This window comes from Suncus etruscus, chromosome 14 (genome assembly GCF_024139225.1).
Source record: "Suncus etruscus isolate mSunEtr1 chromosome 14, mSunEtr1.pri.cur, whole genome shotgun sequence".
Classification (NCBI taxonomy): Eukaryota; Metazoa; Chordata; class Mammalia; order Eulipotyphla; family Soricidae; genus Suncus; species Suncus etruscus.
This window is the reverse complement of record NC_064861.1, coordinates 68,531,982-68,549,496: the sequence shown is the minus strand read 5'-3', so window position 1 is coordinate 68,549,496 and position 17,515 is coordinate 68,531,982. Positions and strand designations below refer to the sequence as shown.

At 51.1% G+C, this 17,515-nt stretch overlaps 1 protein-coding gene across 1 annotated transcript in view; it reads left to right on the top strand.

Annotated features, from left to right (window-relative positions):
* Nucleotides 1-16,255, top strand: part of CFDP1 (craniofacial development protein 1) — an 81,485-nt gene extending 65,230 nt beyond the window's left edge. The window contains exons 6-7 of the mRNA XM_049786441.1: nucleotides 7,134-7,292; nucleotides 16,011-16,255. Of these exons, the coding sequence (XP_049642398.1) occupies nucleotides 7,134-7,292; nucleotides 16,011-16,101 (250 nt within the window). The 3' untranslated portion in view covers nucleotides 16,102-16,255. The remainder of the gene's footprint in view (nucleotides 1-7,133; nucleotides 7,293-16,010) is intronic.
* Nucleotides 16,256-17,515: the final 1,260 nt, after the last annotated feature.

The following is a 17,515-nucleotide window of genomic DNA, read 5'->3' as shown; positions in this document are numbered from 1 at the left end:
TAGCGCAGGCAAGGCAGGCACCTTACCTCTTGCGCCACCGCCCGGCCCCCCAGGAGCAATTTCTAAACACGTAGCCAGGAGTAACCTCTGAGCGTTGCTGGTTGTGGCCTAAAAAGAAAAAAATAATAATAATTTGGGCTGGAGAGATGGCACAATGGTGGGTCATTTGCCTTGCATGCGGCCGACCCAGGAGGGACCCAGTTTAATTCTTGGCATCCCATGTGGTCCCTCAGCCTTCCAGGGTTTTTGATTGCAGAGCCAGGAGTGGCCTCTTAAGAGCCACTGGGTGTGACCTCAAAACCATTCAATCAATAAATTAAAAAAAAACGAATTTTAGGGCCTGGAGAGATAGCACAGTGGTGTTTGCCTTGCAAGCAGCCGATCCAGGACCAAAGGTGGTTGGTTCGAATCCCGGTGTCCCAGATGGTTCCCTGTGCCTGCCAGGAGCTATTTCTGAGCAGACAGCCAGGAGTAACCCCTGAACACCGCTGGGTGTGACCCAAAAACCAAAAAAAAAGAAAAAGAAAAAAAACTAATTTTATTTTATTACCGTACAAAATGTTTTAGCTATGTTATAGTACAAACTATGTATGTAGTTAAACTCCACATTTCTTTTGTTTGTTTGTTTTTGTTTTTTGGGCCATACCCGGCGGTGTTCAGGGGTTACTCCTAGCTCTGTGCTCAGAAATCGCTCCTGGCAGGCACAGGGGACCATATGGGACGCCGGGATTCGAACCAACATCTGTCCTGTGTCGGCAGCTTGCAAGGCAAACAACCTACCGCTGTGCATCTCTCTGGCCCCTAAACTCCACATCACTAAACTACAATGTTTCTTTTTTGTTTTTGATTTTGGGTTACACCCTGCAGTCCTCAGGGGTTACTCCTGGCTCTATGCTCATAAATCACTCTTGGAAGGCTCGGGGGACCATGTGGGATGCAGGGATTCGAACCACCTACAATCCGGCCCCTACAATGTTTCTTAATTCAAAATATTGTAAGCATTTTTAATGTGACTATAGATGTCTACCTTAATTTAAAAATTAGTGGTATAATGGGGTCGGAGAGATAGCATGGGGTAAGGCGTTTGCCTTGCATGCAGAAGGTCAGTAGTTCGAATCACGGCATCCCATATGGTCTCCTGAGTCTGCCAGGATCGATTTCTGAGCAGAGAGCCAGGAGGGAACTATGAGCACTGCCGGGTGTGACCCAAAAACCAAAAAAAAAAAAATTGGGCCCAGAGAGAGAGCACAGCGGTGTTTGCCTTGCAAGCAGCTGATCCAGGACCTAAGGTGGTTGGTTGGTTCGAATGAATCCCGGTGTCCCATATGGTTCCCCGCGCCTGCCAGGAGCTGTTTCTGAGCAGCCAGCCAGGAGTAACCCCTGAGCACCGCCGGGTGTGGCCCAAAAACCAAAAAAAAAAAAAAAAAATAGTGATATTTTAGGTTTTTTTTTTTTTTTTTTGGTTTTTGGGCCACACCCTGTGACGCTCAGGGGTTACTCCTGGCTATGCGCTCAGAAGTTGCTCCTGGCTTCTTGGGGGACCATATGGGATGCCGGGGGATCGAACCGCGGTCCGTCCTAGGCTAGCGCAGGCAAGGCAGGCACCTTACCTCCAGCGCCACCGCCCGGCCCGATATTTTAGTTTTTAAATGTATCACCAACTTAATGAACATTTAAGCATTCGTGTGTGCATCTGCTTGCACTTCCTTTATTTATTTTAATAAATTATTTCTCTCCCTTTTTTCCCCTTTTTAGACATTGGTTTGCAACAGTTACTTGAAGGGGTCTCATGCCTATCATTTTCCCTCCTTTCAAGCACCCAGTTCTCGTCCTGAGGGATCATGTCCAACTCTCCTTGTCATAGTGGTCTCTTCTCTTGCCACGATTTCTTGTTTGATGGGAGATTGGGATTCAGGACTTGCGCTCCTAGGAAAATCAGCTTGGTTTGTCTAACAGTGGTTTGAAGGTGTAGGAGCTGGGCTGGAGAGGGAGAGAACACACCACAATGCAGCTGTCCTGGGTTCTGCCCTGAGTACCACCAGGTGTGGCCCTTTGTTCTTGGAATAGACTGAGACCAGCCCAGTTCTTTCCATTTTGCTGGGAAGCCACAGCTGATGTGCCCGCTTCTCTCTCACCTTTTGCTGATAGCTGCCACTTGGTTGTTGGAACTGTGTCAATGCTCTTAAGAATCCTGATCATGGGCCGGGCGGTGGCGCTGGAGGTAAAGGTGCCTGCCTTGCCTGCGCTAGCCTAGGACTGACCGCGGTTCGATCTCCCAGCGTCCCATATGGTCCCCCAAGAAGCCAGGAGCAACTTCTGAGCGCATAGCCAGGAGTAACCCCTGAGCGTCACAGGGTGTGGCCCAAAAACCAAAAAAAAAAAAAAAAGAATCCTGATCATGTTTCAAAAGCCACAAAACTTTTTAGAGTGCTCTTCCGAGCCCAAGATGCCATAGAACAGCTCTGGGACCGAATAGGGCAGTGCGAAGGGTTGTGAATACCCCTGCTATATCCTTGGTTTCTAGTCAGTTCCTTGAGTGGCATGGGCTGATCTCTGGGGAGGTTCCTCTGAGCCACACAGGTGAAGAATGAAACTGGCCCTAGGGTTGGGGCTTTCTTCTTCGTTCTTAGGGATTTCAGCCAACTCTAAAGACGCTCTGGGAAGCCCTCTCTGAAGAATGGCCCTAAATGCTGTCTATTTCTCAGCATTCCATGCCAGGCCCAGACCCGTGTGTGATTTTGAGAGATCTGTATAATTTATAAGCCCAGCGAGTCCACTCCTGCCTTATAAACAGATACAAATGCAAAGGGAAAGACCCGCCTTTGCCAAAGACACTCTGCTCCAGATAATTTGCATCTTAGTGGTTCTGCAGGTTAGAGGGAAAGCCTGTTCGAGCTGGGCCCTGTGCGCCGCAGTTCTAAGGAACATTAGCTTCTGCTCCCGGCGAGTGTATTGGACCTGGTCTTGTCAGCAGCCCCCTCCTCTGTCCTAGCAGAGCAAATGGAGTGTTGAGTCTGTGACCTCAGGGAGGAAATCTATCTGGCTGAGTTCAGTGTTGGATTAGCAGGGATTTTGTTCATGGAGTTTGATGATTGTGAGCAATGTTTCGGGCTCTGCTGGGAGTGAGTCAGGAGTGAGTAAGACTCGGGCCCTGTGCACCGTGCACTGTAGGGCTGTAGAGAAAATAAGTGCCAGCCCCCTTTGCCCCTTAACAGAAGTTGGAGTGTGACGATGGTCCCCAAAAGTCATTGATTTCCTCTCCCCACCCCCTCTAGTCATCATCAACAAGGTGGAAGTGACAGGCTGGGTGCAGGAAGAGCCATGGAGAAACCCCAAGTCTCCTGTTGTGAACCTCCTTGGATTTTAGTTGACTCATTCTCAAATAAATCAGTTGAGTTTAGCCACCTCCCAGCCACTCCCTCTCCTGTGCCTGGAACATATGGTCTCAGGTAGCTTCTCTTACTTACACATGTGTTTCCTGTCCCAAACACCATCCCAGAGACAACTACTCTTCAGTCACCACTACTGGACAAGCACTACAAGTAAATGAGGTCCTTCACAAACCTCTCTCTCTCAGGGCTCTTGAGACTGATGTTTAAGGGTTATAGGGAGGAGGTGTTCCCAGACCTGTGTTTAAAAAAAAAAAAAGACTCTGAGGTCCAGGAGATGCTGCCTTTAAAGGGCTGGAGCTCAGGCCTACATGCTGTAGCTGAGTTTGCTGTCCAACACCTATGCTCAGAGTGGCCCTCAGTCCTACTTGTGTGACCCAAAAACAAAGGGGGTGGGAATATTCTTCCCCAGGTCATGGAGATATCTCAGCAGATCCTCCTATTGCACAAGTGTGAGGTCTTGAGCTTGGCACTGCCACCTCCAAATTGCCTGGTGCGATCCCTGAGGTTCTGCAGTCCAAACTCAGGGTCACACAACAGCTCGTGACTGGGGGACACCAGTGAGCACTGTAGCAAGATCATGCCTGGCATCACAGCCAGGATCTGAGTGCGAGTGTGCAAGTACCACAGCCAAGTCACAGGGAGCCAGGCGGGAACCAGAGAAAATTTGGAACATCCCACGCCTTTTCTACTGCCATCACTGTCAGTGGAATGGGTCAGAATGAGAGAATTTGGAACTGCCCGCCTACCCGTCTCCCTACTCCCCACATCCTAACACATAGCAGCAGGACCCAGAGCATTCAGAGTGGTGGACTAGAACCTGCTTTCTACGCAGGTGCTGTGCCTGCCCTGTAGCTCCCAGTCTTGTGCTGGAGGAAGATTGGGGACCTGGTGAGGGAATTCATCCACAAGGGGCTGGCTACACTGGCATTTGGAGGCACCTCACTTTGACCTTGATTTGCATTTTTTCCTTTTTCTTTTCCTTTCTTTTTATTGTGGTGGGGCTTTTAAGTTTTATTTTTCAGAATGTTCAGTTGAGGGTTGGTGAGATAGTACCTTGCCTTGAATGAGGCCAACCTGGGTTTGATCCCCAGTATCCCATATGGCTCCCGAGAACTGCCAGGAATAATACCTGTGTGCAGGGGCAGAAGTAACCTTTGAGCACTGCCAGATGTGGCCCAAAACAATGTAGAGTCAGTCAGCTCTTGCTCACACATCTTCCCAGCACCCAGGGTGTCCTCGACACCCTTGTATTTCTGGTGTAAATCACTCAACCCCTGTGCTTTGACCCCAGTTTAGCAAATCCTTTACACAGGAGCTCCTGAAGGACCGCCCTGGCCAGGGACACTGGAGTCTTCATCCTCTCAGTCACAGCAGCAGAGGTATAAGCTTACAATTGGAGCTTGTCATAAATGGCTTCTTCAAACCAGACCAGGATATTGTGCTTGTCCTGAACTTGGCTTTTGGACCACTTCTTTTTCTCCTGGCCCCGAATTTGTTTACTTGGCCTCTGCCTTTCTTGGCTTACTTTCCAGCATCTATTTTTTTTTTTTTGAGTTTTTTGTTTTGATTTTGGAACACACTCAGCGGAGCTCAGGGGTTACTCCTGGCTCTGCGCTCAGAAATTGCTCCTGGCAGGCTCAAGAGACTATATGGGATGCCAAGAATCAAACTCAGATCTGTCCTGGGTCGTCCACATGCAAGGCAAACGCCCTACCACTGTTACATCACTTTGGCCCCTAGCATCTTTCTTTTTCTTGTCATCCTGGGGAGGTAGTGGGAAGCTCCTAGGACAGCAGTGGCAGCCAACCTCATCTGCATTTTCTATGAATTTGTCCTTTGCTGTATCATTGAGCCTTTCTTTTTTTTTTTTTTTTTTTTTTTTTTTTTTTTTTTTTTTGTGGTTTTTGGGTCACACCCGGCAGTGCTCAGGGGTTATTCCTGGCTCCAGGCTCAGAAATTGCTCCTGGCAGGCACGGGAGGACCATATATGGGACGCCGGGATTCGAACCGATGACCTCCTGCATGAGAGGCAAACGCCTTACCTCCATGCTATCTCTCCGGCCCCGAGCCTTTCTTTTTCTGACAAACCCACGCGATGATGCTTGCCCCAGACTGTTCTGAGTCTCTCTAAAGCTCAGCATGGAACAGGCTGTGAATGCAACTGGGAAGCCAGTTGTCTGTTCCACTGCTACAGTAGGACATGGTGCATCGGGGAGGTGGCTGAATGGTTAGATCGATGCTGGACTTCAGAGGCTCCTCTTCCTCTGTACCTCTGAGGCTGGCCCTCCATAGGTCTGAGGGACAATAAGCTGAGACAGCGGCTCCAAGAGCCATCAAGATCTAGCAGCACTGGAACGAGTCCTGACATGTGGTGAGGCCTGATGATGTCTGTTCAGGAGGAGTGCAGGACCTCGAAAAGTCAAGTCATACTGACAGGCTTTCTCATTAACTTCCTAGAGGGACCCATAGTTCCTTCCTGCTGCCCAGCTGCATTCAGCAGTTCTTACTTGATCTCAGACACTCAGCCTTCTCTGGAGACATTCGACCTGCCAAGACTTGAACTCATCTAGACTTTCTCCCCCCCAGCCCATGATAGCTATAAGCAGCTACAGAGGACCCAGGCTGTACATTCCCTGCTTTCAGGATGAGGGACCTTCTCCTCCTCCCTGGGGAAAACCAGGGTCCTGACTCACAGGAGCTGAAAGGAAACTGATGGTTAAGATCCCTTTAAGATAGCATGACTCGTGGTTCATCACGCACGTCGGGATCCAATTCGGTTTCTCTTCAGACTCCCTGGGGCTCTCAGGCACTGGTGGCTGGCCGAGATTCAGTCTGCTCTCAGCTCCTGTGCCTTTGCTGAGCCAGGTACTGCCTGAAGGGCCACAGTAGCCTGGGAGCTGGAGCGTGCTTTGTAGATGCCAAGACTGGTTCAAGAATGAGCCTGCACACAGCTCAGAGTTTGAGCCACAGTGCATCGTTCCAGGCCACATGGGAATTGCCTACCTCAGCTTCCTCTTCTTCCTCCTCCTCCTCCACCTTCTCTGAAGCACAGACTTCAGGGAGAGTGGAGAGCTCAGGATTTCCTATCCCTGGCCCCTCCCCACACTTGGCAAGCTCTGCTAGTGCTAGGCAAGGAGAAATGGAACCATATTCTAATTTCCTTACAGCGTATGCTGCCCCAGACGGGAAATACCCCTGATAGGAACAAGATTCTCACTAAGATAAATCACTGTAAGGGCCGGGAAGGTGGCGCTAGAGGTAAGGTGTCTGCCTTGCAAGCGCTAGCCAAGGAACGGACCGAGGTTTGATCCCCCGGCATCCCATATGGTCCCCCCAAGCCAGGGGCGATTTCTTTTTTTTCTTTTTTTCTTTTTTTTTTTTTTTTTTTTTGGTTTTTGGTTTTTGGGCCACACCCGGCGATGCTCAGGGGTTACTCCTGGCTGTCTGCTCAGAAATAGCTCCTGGCAGGCACGGGGGACCATATGGGACACCGGGATTCGAACCAACCACCTTTGGTCCTGATTGCAAGGCAGACACCGCTGTACTATCTCTCCGGGCCCATCCAGGGGCGATTTCTGAGCACATAGCCAGGAATAACCCCTGAGCATCAAACGGGTGTGGCCCAAAAACAAAACAAAAAAAAAAGATAAATCACTGTAATATCAAGAAAGCCCCCCACCCCAGCCTGTGTCAGAGCACTTGTTTTGTTTTACACATCACATGTTTCTGCCCTTTTTTTAGATTCAAAAGGTCAAGTGGCATGAGCAGCCTTTTGGGGAAAATTGGAGCCAAGAAACAGAAGCTGAGCACCCTCGAGAAGTCCAAATTGGACTGGGAGAGCTTCAAAGAGGAGGAAGGCATTGGCGAAGAGCTGGCCATCCACAATCGAGGGAAGGAAGGGTAAGTGTGAGAGGGTGCCAAGGACTGGCTCAGGCCTGGCATTTGGAACACTCCAGTTCCACCCCCTAAACAGTCTACCAAGGACCACTGGGTATGGCCCAAAAAACAAACCAAAATTAGGAAGGAATGCTGTTCCCATGAAAATCCTAAGCACTTGATAGTTTGCCTCAGAGTTAACTTCATTCCACCTTGGGCACATTTCTAGGGGAAAGCTGTGCCCTTTAGTTTGTCGGTGAGGCTGTTCCGATGTGGGCTGGTTCTACCAGTGAGAAAGGCCGGGAAGACATGAGCTGCGGTTCTCTCAGCAGAAGGACAAGCAGCCGGTGAATTCCCAGTCACTTTGTTTGCTTACATGCGCACCTCTGGCTTGGCCAGACTAGCCGAAGTAATTTCACGGAGCCCACTAGACTCTATGGCATCCTGCTGGGATTTTAAGTCCAAGTCACGGCCCAGATGGGGCTGCTCTCTGGGCTTCCTGCTACGTGACACACCAGCCCTCAGTCAGTCAGATCTCAGCCCCCCCCCCCCAGACTGCTCCCCTTCCTCTTTCCTGGGGTTACAAAGAGGATGTCCCTGAACTCCTCTGACAGCAAGAAGTATCAGAGAGTGAGGTAAAGACGCTTCAAAGAGCAAAAGGTCACATTTACTGCAGAAGTGGTCAGCGCCCTACACCCAAAGAGGCAGGAAGTATGTGACCACCCAACACCACCGCACTGAGGTTCCAACACCCCTCAGCAAGGTAGCACTCTTGGAGAATTTGACCTTTGGACTATGAGAGCCATATGCTCGCACACGCATGTGTCTGTGCATGCGTGTGTGTGTGTGTGTGTGTGTGTGTGCGTGCGTGTGTATGTGTGTGTGTGTGTGGTGTGTGTAAAAGAGGTGAGGGATTTATTTGTGAATTGGAGAAGTTGACCGATATGTTTGAAAATAAATGAATGAATGACTTTATGAGCTGTTCAACTCAACTTCCGGGTTCAGCTGGCCAAGATCTCATGGCCCAAGAGCAAGGTGGAAGCTCCCAGCTGTGTAAAGAGGCCCAGGAGGCTAGGCCGGGATTAATGTTATCTGGGGAGCCCCTGACTTTTGCCCCAGAGCTGCCCCATATCTGAGTCAGCTGCCGCACTCCCCCTCCTCTTGGTAGTCCAGTGAGCGTGGCCAGGCCAGCAGGAAGGAGACGTGTATGCTTCTCTGAGAGCTGATTATCTGACTGGACTGTGTTTGCTCCTGAGAACAGAGAACAGGAGTGTAATGGCACTCACTGGTGCACAGGAATGGCCAGGCATTGTCCTTGGGAAGAGGAACGCTACAGCAAAGGCCATCTGCAGATAAAAGGGGGCTGTGAGAGGGCCTCTTCACGCTGTCCTGCCCTGGGTGGATACTCCCCACATGCAGTCTTTCCTCTGCTCACCTGCCCTCCCCACTGCCCTCTAAGCCTCACAGTCCTGGGAAGTTGCTTTGAGGCCCAACTTGGCTGCATGTGAGAAATCACAGTGGAGGGCCCGGAGAGATAGCACAGCGGTGTTTGCCTTGCAAGCAGCCAATCCAGGACCTAAGGTGGTTGGTTCAAATCCCATATGGTGTCCCATATGGTCCCCCGTGCCTGCCAGGAGCAATTTCTGAGCATGGAGCCAGGAAAACCCCCTGAGCACTGCCAGGTGTGACCCAAAAACCATGTGCGCACGCGCGCGCACACACACACACACACACACACACACACACACACACGTGCTTTTAAAAGGGAGGGGAAGGAAGAGTTAGAGTGATAGTTGAGAGGGGAGGGTGTTTGCAGTGACCTAGGTTCAATCCCCAGCATTCCATTTGATCCCAAGTACCACCAGGAGTGATCCCTGAGTACAGAGCCAGGAGTCACCCCTGAGCACTGTTCCCAAAAAAACCTAAAAGGGGTAAGGGAGAAGGCGCTAGAGAGGTACTACAGCAAGTAGGGCACTTGCTTTGTTTGTGGTTAACCCAGGTTCAATCCCCAGCATCCCACATGATCCCCTGAGCACTGCCAGGAGGTGAGCACAGAGCAGAGCCCGGAGTAAGTCCTGAGCACCGCTGGGTGTGGAGCAAAAACTGACAGAAAAGAAAAAACTCGATTCTTTGCAGGAGGGGAAACTAAGGCCCAAAGAGGTAAAGGGGCTGACCTACCTTCAAAGAGAGAGAGGCAGAAGGAAAATATAGGCAGAGAGAATCTGAACCCAGAATGTCTGGCCCAGCACCTGCTTCTGAAGTTCTCGACCCCTGATCCTTCAACATGCCTGGAAAGGCTGCTCGGGTGGGGTGTCCTCCTCCCTCTCTAAAAGTGCATCCCCTGCCTTCAGTTCATACCCGTACTGTCCCTGGATTGTCCTGCCCTGGGATGAGCATCCAGACAGCTGCTTGCCCAGTGCGGCCACCCCAGGCAGCCAGAAAATGATGTAGGAACACTATGTGGTTCACTTTTCCAAGCTCCCACACCTGAGAGCATTTCCACCATCAGATACCTGCAGATGCTAACTGAGGGCATCTCCATCATCAGACAGGCAGTGATAGTCTGAAATGTCGGAGGGAGCAGCCAGCCCAGGCAGGGTCTTTCCCCTCTGAGCAGAAGCAGGGAAATTCCACTGTGATTTCTTTTTTTTTTTTCTTTTTTTTTGGGGGGGGGCCACACCCAGCGGTGCTCAGGGGTTATTCCTGGCTGTCTGCTGGGATTCGAACCAATGACCTTCTGCATGAAAAGTAAATGCCTTACCTCCATGCTCTCTCTCTCCAGCCCCTTGTTTGTTTGTTTGTTTCTGTTTTGGGTCCACAGCTGGCAGTTACTCCTGGTAGAAGATAATACAAGATGCCAGCTTTATGCAAGGCAGGGCCTCTACCTGCTGTACTATCCTTGCGACCCATAACATTTTTTTTTTTTTTTGATTTTTGGGCCACACCCGGTAATGCTCAGGGGTTACTCCTGGCTATGTGCTCAGAAGTTGCTCCTGGCTTGGGGGACCATATGGGACACCGGGGGATCGAACCTCGGTCCGTCCAAAGCTAGCGCAGGCAAGGCAGGCACCTTACCTTTAGCGCCACCGCCCGGCCCCAACCCCATAACATTTTTTAAATTCTTTTTATTTTTCCGTTTTCGCCTTCAATGGAGAGTTGCTGCTCTGCTGAGGGATTCCCCACTTGGCTGGAATTCTCCTGAGGGTGGTGGTGCTATGGCTTGTGATCCCAGGGGTCTGCACTCAGTAGTGCTCACACACATGTACAGAGGTTGCCTCTTCTTAGAAATCCCATGCAGACCCAGGGATCCTGGGAGCACAGCAGAGCTGTGCAGGCTCAGTTCATGCGAAACACCTGGGGTGGGACCAGCCACCACACACCTGTGGGGCAGGTGCTCCCTGGGCCTGCCAGAACCCTACAGTGTTGAGACCAAATCCAGGGCTTGGCACTAGGTGCAGCACTTTGCATGAGCTATTATCACCGGGGACATAGCCCTGTCATTCAAGATTGAAAAAAGGGGGCCCGAGCAGTAGCACAGTTTACCTTGTATATGACCAACCAGGATTCAGTCTTTAGTATCCCATATGGTCCCAGAGCTTGCAAGGAGTGATTTCCTTTTTTTTTTTTTTTTTTTTTTTTTTTTGGTTTTTGGTTTTTTGGGCCACACTTGGTGGTGTTCAGGGATTATTCCTGGCTCTGTGCTCAGGAAATGCTCCTGGATAGGCACAGGGAACCATATGGGATACCAGGATTCGAACCAACGTTGGTCCTGGGTCGGCCGCTTGCAAGACAAACGCCATACCGCTGTGCTATCTCTCCTGCCCCCTCTTTTTTGTTTGTTTTGTTTTGTTTTGGGGCCACACTCAGTGACGCTCAGGGATTATTGCTGGCTGTACCCTCAGAAATAGCTCCTGGCTTGGGGCCGGAGAGATAGCATGGAGGTAGACTGTTTGCCTTGCATGCAGAAGGACGTTGGTTTGAATCCCGGCATCTCATATGGTCCCCTGGGCCTGCTAGGAGTCATTTTTGAGCATAGAGCCAGGAGTAACCCCTGAGAACTGCCAGGTGTGACCCCTCGCCCCCAAAAAAATAGCTCCTGACTTGGGGGAACATATGAGACGCCAGGGATCGAATTCAGATCCGTCATGGATCAACCTCGTGAAAGGCAAATGCCCTACCGCTGTGCTATTGCTCCAGCCCTTCCAAAGGGTAACTTCTGAGCATAGGCCAAGAGTAAACCCTGAGCATTGTCGCTTGTGGCCCAAAAGCAAACCAAAAAAACAAAGATTGGAAAAAAATTTAAACACCAGAGAAATAGAACAGAGTTTAAGTACTGACCTTATATGCAGCCAACCTGGGCAACACATAGGGTTCTCTGAGCACCACTGGGTTTGGCACCAAAATAAAACAAAACCAAAAAAAGGATTAAAATAGTTTTCGGGGGGGGGGGGGCTGGAGAGATAGCATGGAGGTAAGGTGTTTGCCTTTCATGCAGGAGGTCATCGGTTCGAATCCCAGCGTCCCATATGGTCCCCCGTGCCTGCCAGGAGCAATTTCTGAGCCTGGAGCCAGGAATAACCCCTGAGCACTGCCGGGTGTGACCCAAAAACCACAAAAAAAAAAAAAAAAATTAGTTTTCCTTGGGGCCGGCGAGGTGGCCCTAGAGGTAAGGTGTCTGCCTTGCAAGCGCTAGCCAAAGGAAAGACTTCGATTCTATCCCCCGGCGTCCCATATGGTCCCCCCAAGCCAGGGGCAATTTCTGAGCGCTTAGCCAGGAGTAACCCCTGAGCATCAAACGAGTGTGGCCCGAAAAAAAAAAAAAAACTAAAATTTAAAATAGTTTTTCTTTTTTTAGTCTTTGGGTCACACACAATGACGCTCAGATATTAATCCTAGCAGGCTTGAGGGACCTTATGGGATGTGGGAATCGAATTAGGTTCAGCATGTTCAAGGCAAATGCCCTCTCCACTATGCTATTGCTCTGGCCCCTGTAATTTTTTTAAGAAAAAATAAAAAATAAGAGCAGAGTGATAGTACAGCAGGTCAGTTTGTAAAAGAAATATAGACCGAGGGGTTCACACAGCACAGGTGTATTCGTCAAGAGCAGATTAAGGTTGAGAGACTAGAGCCTTGGGAAAAGCTGTAGGGAGCCAAGGAGAACTAGACCCCAAGTGCTATCTGGAGGGCACCTTCCTGTGTCCTGGTCCTCTTTAGTCATCTGCCATGTCCTCCACACTCACTCTCCTGCATGTGGTGTGTCTTAGGGACCCCATGGGCCCAACCCTGTGCTCTGGCCTCCTCATCATCATCTTTGAAGCAGTAACTACCCAGCATAGCTCCTGGGGCTCTGCAGGAATTAGAAGTGGCAGCTGTGCCCAGGGTGTTTGTGAACATACATTTCCCCTCCCATGGTCCCTCACTGACCACACCACTGGCCTTCCCGACATGCTCTTGGCAGTTTGCTTCCACCCCATCCTCCCATCCACGGCCCCCCTTCACCACCTCTAGGCAACCATCTCTTGTCACCGAACCCCTCAGGAAGCTTCCCCCTTGCCCCTGTCAGTCCCCTGACAACTGTGCAGTTGGCATCCCAGGTCCCTGGCCCTCCGGCCTCACAGGCTCTGTGATGCCTGCACAGACGCTGAGAAGCAGCTAGCTCACCCTAGGCAACAGATGTCAGACACCAGCATGAGGGAGAGTCCAGAGAAAAGCACATGCTTCCTCTGGGGTCTCCTTGTGACATCCCCAGTCACTTGCAGAACCATGAAGTGCGAGGACAGAAGCTGGGGAATCCAGGTTCCCGGTCACCTGAGCCATGCCCTCTTTCCCAAGCCTGAGGGATGGCCAAGGACATCCCTGTCCCCCTTTCTCTGCTTGGTGGCCCTGACCTTCCTTGCCCCCTGCACTTTCAAAGGACAGAAGCCTCTCATGGGTACTACTGAGCACCAGAAGGTCATGGTGCAGAGAGAGGAGAAGCCACTGTTTCCCTCATTCCTGCCTGTACTCCCACACACGTCCACTCCCTGCCCAGGGGCCTAGATCTCTGAAACTAGGGGCCAAGCTGAGCTGTAATTTGGGTCGGAAGACTGAGAAAGATGCCCTGGCCTGTTGTGCTTAACCTGGTTCTGAGAGGAGGAGCCAGGGGAACCCCTGGAGTGTTGATGCCATCAGTGCATCTATTAATAAGCACCCCAGGGACGGCTGAACCAGGCTGGGTCCCGGGAGGACTTAGCTGCTGCCTAGGATCTGGGACTTCGCACTGAGCGTCCCTACAAGGCTTACTCGGCCCAGATCCCATCTTCTCCTCTCCTGCATCTGTCCTGGGTCTGTGTCCCGTGTCCTGTGTCTAGAGTGACTCGGTCAAGTTGGAATTCAGAAGCGAGATGCCAGAAACCCTTCACAATTCTGCACTGCTGTTAGCCTCATTATAAAGCTCTTTGCAGGACTTCACTGTCCATTTGTATTCCCATTTCACAGACCAAAAGCACAGAACATTAAGTATTTTGCCCAGAGTCACACTGGAAGCAAATGTCAGGATGACTCTCCTCCTTGGCCCCTTCTGTCTCAGTGGTGAGATCCTAATGTCTAGCAGTGGGCCAGGTCCCAGCTCCTGGTCCCAGCTGCAGCAGGCAGGCAGGTGGTGAGGCCTCCACACCTGCCTTAAAGGCTGTGGGGCTTCCCTTGGGCATCATTTAAATGTCCTTTCTCGAACCAGAGAGATAGCATGGGGGTAAAGCATTTGCCTTGCATGCACAGAAAAACGGTAGTTCTAATCCCGGCATCCCATATGGTCCCCCATGCCTGCCAGGAGCGATTTCTGAGCATAGAGCCAGGAGTAACCCTTGAGCGCTGCCGGGTGTGATCCAAAAAACAAACAAACAAACAAATAAATAAATAAATGTCCTTTGTACCTGAGGCCACCCTGAACCCTGGCCTCTTTGCCTCTTAGTCTACAGTCAGCTTACTACTCTGGTTTCAGGGCCCTGCAGCTGAGGAATATGCTCTTCCTTGGGGCCACAGGCTGGTGGCCTGATCCCACAGGGCTCCCCCACCTGCCCCTGCTGCTCTCTCCTACCACCTGCCTAGCCAGTGTAGACTGAACACTGCTCGGTGATGGACCTGTAGGCTCCCACGGGGCCCCCAGGAGGTGGAACAGACTTTTCATCCTCTGTACTTGTGCTCAGGACCTGACTCCAGGACAGAGGCTTCCCCATAGTGAGATCTCCTGCCTTACCTGCCACACCTAGCCAGGGCAGTGAGCCCTGTCCAATGTGGCCTCAGCTTGGCCAGAATTAAGAGGAGGGTCACATGCAGGGGAGAGACACTTGGGAAAGCAGGGCTGGGCTCACCGGAGCAGCACAGGCTGTGCCAGGGGACCTCTGAGCATCAGCACCACTGACCCGGTCATCATTAGGGTGTGTCTTCCACGGGTAACAAAGAGAAGATGTTTTGTGTTTTCTCTAACACAGTCATCTTTAATGGGAACCAGAGGCTTGGTTACAAGTACATGGTCAGGCGCAGAAAACCAATGGGTGATGGCAAATTTGAAGGTCACTGAATCAAATAAGGTTAACTGGGCACAAGAAAAGCTGCTCAGGCCTTGAGCCATGGCTAAACCACCTCTGTCTCCACCACCTGGCCCCTCACAGCCTCTGCAGCAACTACTATAATCAACTCCATAGTTACCCCTTTTTGAGAGCCTCTTGTATCCTCCCCACATCCTCATACTGGAGTCCCCCTCATTCCCCCAGGGAAAGTCTGCATTCTTGTAAGTCAGGTTCGGATTCTGCCCAACTGCTTCCCAGAGAAAAGTTCCTGCCAAGGGTCAGTGATGCTCCCATAGGCAGCTTTAAGAGGACTCAGGGGTGGGCTGGGAAGGTGGCGCTAGAGGTAAGGTGTCTGCCATGCAAGCGCTAGCGTGGGACGGACTGCGGTTCTATCCCCTGGTGTCCCATATGGTCCCCCCAAGCCAGGGGCAATTTCTGAGCGCATAGCCAGGAGTAACCCCTGAGCATCACCGGGTGTGGCCCAAAAACAAAAAAAAAAAAAAAGAGGGCTCAGGGTTGCTGGCCCTGCAGAAGATCAGGGTGCACCCTGGAGAGAGGAGCATTCAGAGGCAGCAGATGTCTTTACCGACCCTATCCTACCACATCCTGCCTGGGCTCGAGCATGGCTCCCAGTCAGGAGTCAAGCGGGACCTTTTTAGGGTACCCTAATTGTGGTCTGGGTAGCAGAGGCACCCTGTCTTCATGCCCAACACTGAGGGCGGGAGTGACCATGGGTGGGGAAGGACTGGAGACAGTCAGTACCATCAGGGCATCCTGAACTGCCCGTCCTGCATGCACACCCCTCAGGGTCTCAGCTTTTCTTCCACCACCAGGCAGTACCACCCAGAGCCAGGGATCTGGATAGTGCAAACACTACAAAGGAGGAGCAGGAGGAGGAGACAGAGGCTAGTGCTGGCTTGGCCTTGTGCAGGGTGGGTATCTGGGGTCTAAGCCAGCACCTGGCCATCCCCGAACTCTCTCCTCTCCCTGGGACCCTCACACTTGGCCCTTGAAGGGCCACCAACTGTTCCATCTTTAGGCCAAGAGTGTCTCTGTTAGTTTCATGGAAGTGATTTGGGTGAAGGAAAGAAAGTTGGATGGGTCACCCTGGAACCCATTGATCTCACCCTCACCCCTCTCTGCATTTTTCTGGCGCTGGATTCTACCAACAGCCCTTGTTTCTGTTTCCTTTCAGGTACATTGAGCGGAAAGCATTCCTCGACCGGGTGGATCACAGGCAGTTTGAAATTGAGCGTGATCTCCGGCTGAGCAAAATGAAGCCCTGAGTAGGGCAGAGGCAAGGAAGGGAAAGGAAAGGAGGCGAAACTCCTTCCAGTGGCAATGGGAGCCATGAGTGGGGCCCGAGTTCTTGCCCAGCAAACTCCTTGTTTTCTATATCAGATTTCTGTCTTTTTATCTTGATCTCACTTGTTTTCATTTATTATTCAACTTACTGTAAAACCTTGTCCCTAAAAAGAAAAATATTAAAACATTTTAAAAAATTTTAAGTTGTCCTTGGAGCTGGTGAGGAGATGGCATCACTCGCTGCCTTTCGACAGGTCCACAGGCCAGGTGGCCAGCGCAGGGTCTGTCTGGGCGCAGTCTCCTTGTCCCAGAGACTGAGTGTCAAGGGTGTGTAGTGCTGAGGTCAGTCCTGTGAGGGCAACACTCCTGATGAGGCTCCTATGGGCCTGAGGAAGGGGAGATCAGTGATTGCATCTCAATCAGGGACGTTTGCCTTCCCACTACAGCCCTTCCACACATTAAAATAGGCTTAAGACGTGCTTCACTTGCTCCTGAATTTTCAGCTGGTGAGAGAAAAGTCTGAAGGACAATTTTTTTTTTTTTTGATTTTGGGCCACATCCGGCGTTGTTCAGGACTTACTCATGGCTATCTCCTCAGAAATTGCTCCTGGCAGGCACAGGGGACCATATGGGACGCCGGGATTTGAGCCAACCACCTTAAGTCCCGGATCGGCTGCTTGCAAGGCAAACGCTGCTGTGCTATCTCTCCGGCCCCAACAATTTCTTTTTTATACACTTTACAAAGAGACCAGAGCCATGGGGAGGGTGTTTACCTTGCATATCACAGACCTGTATTCGATCCCCGGCCTTCCATATGGTCCCCCAAGTCCACCAGGAGGACTTCTTGAGCACACAACTAGGAGTTAGTCCTGAGTACAGTCAGGAGGGCTTCCCCTTCAAAAAAGCTTTCAGTATTTCAGATTAATAAAGCAATAACCTGTTCCTGATGTGTAGGTTATGTCCTGAGGCAGGCAGATGGGCAAGTTTAGGAGAAAGTAGGCTCCTTAAAGACTGGGGCTCTGATGGTACAGCAGGGAGGGCATTTGCCTTGCACATGATTGACTGGGGTTTCATCTCCAGCATCCCATGTGGTTCCCCAAGCCTGTCAGGAGTAATTCCTGAGCACAGAGCTAGGAGTAACCCCTGAGCATCATCAGGTATGGCCCAAAAGTTAAAAAGTCAAGAAACGGGGCCGGAGCTGTGTCTGCCTTGCTCACGCTAGCCTAAGACGTCCCATATGGTCCCCCCAAGCCAGGAACGATTTCTGAGCACATAGTCAGGAGAAACCTCTAAGCATCACCGGGTGTAGCCCAAAATCAACGGGGGTGGGGGGCAGAGCGATAGCACAGCGATAAGGCATTTGCCTTTATGAGGCCAACACAGGACGGACCCCAT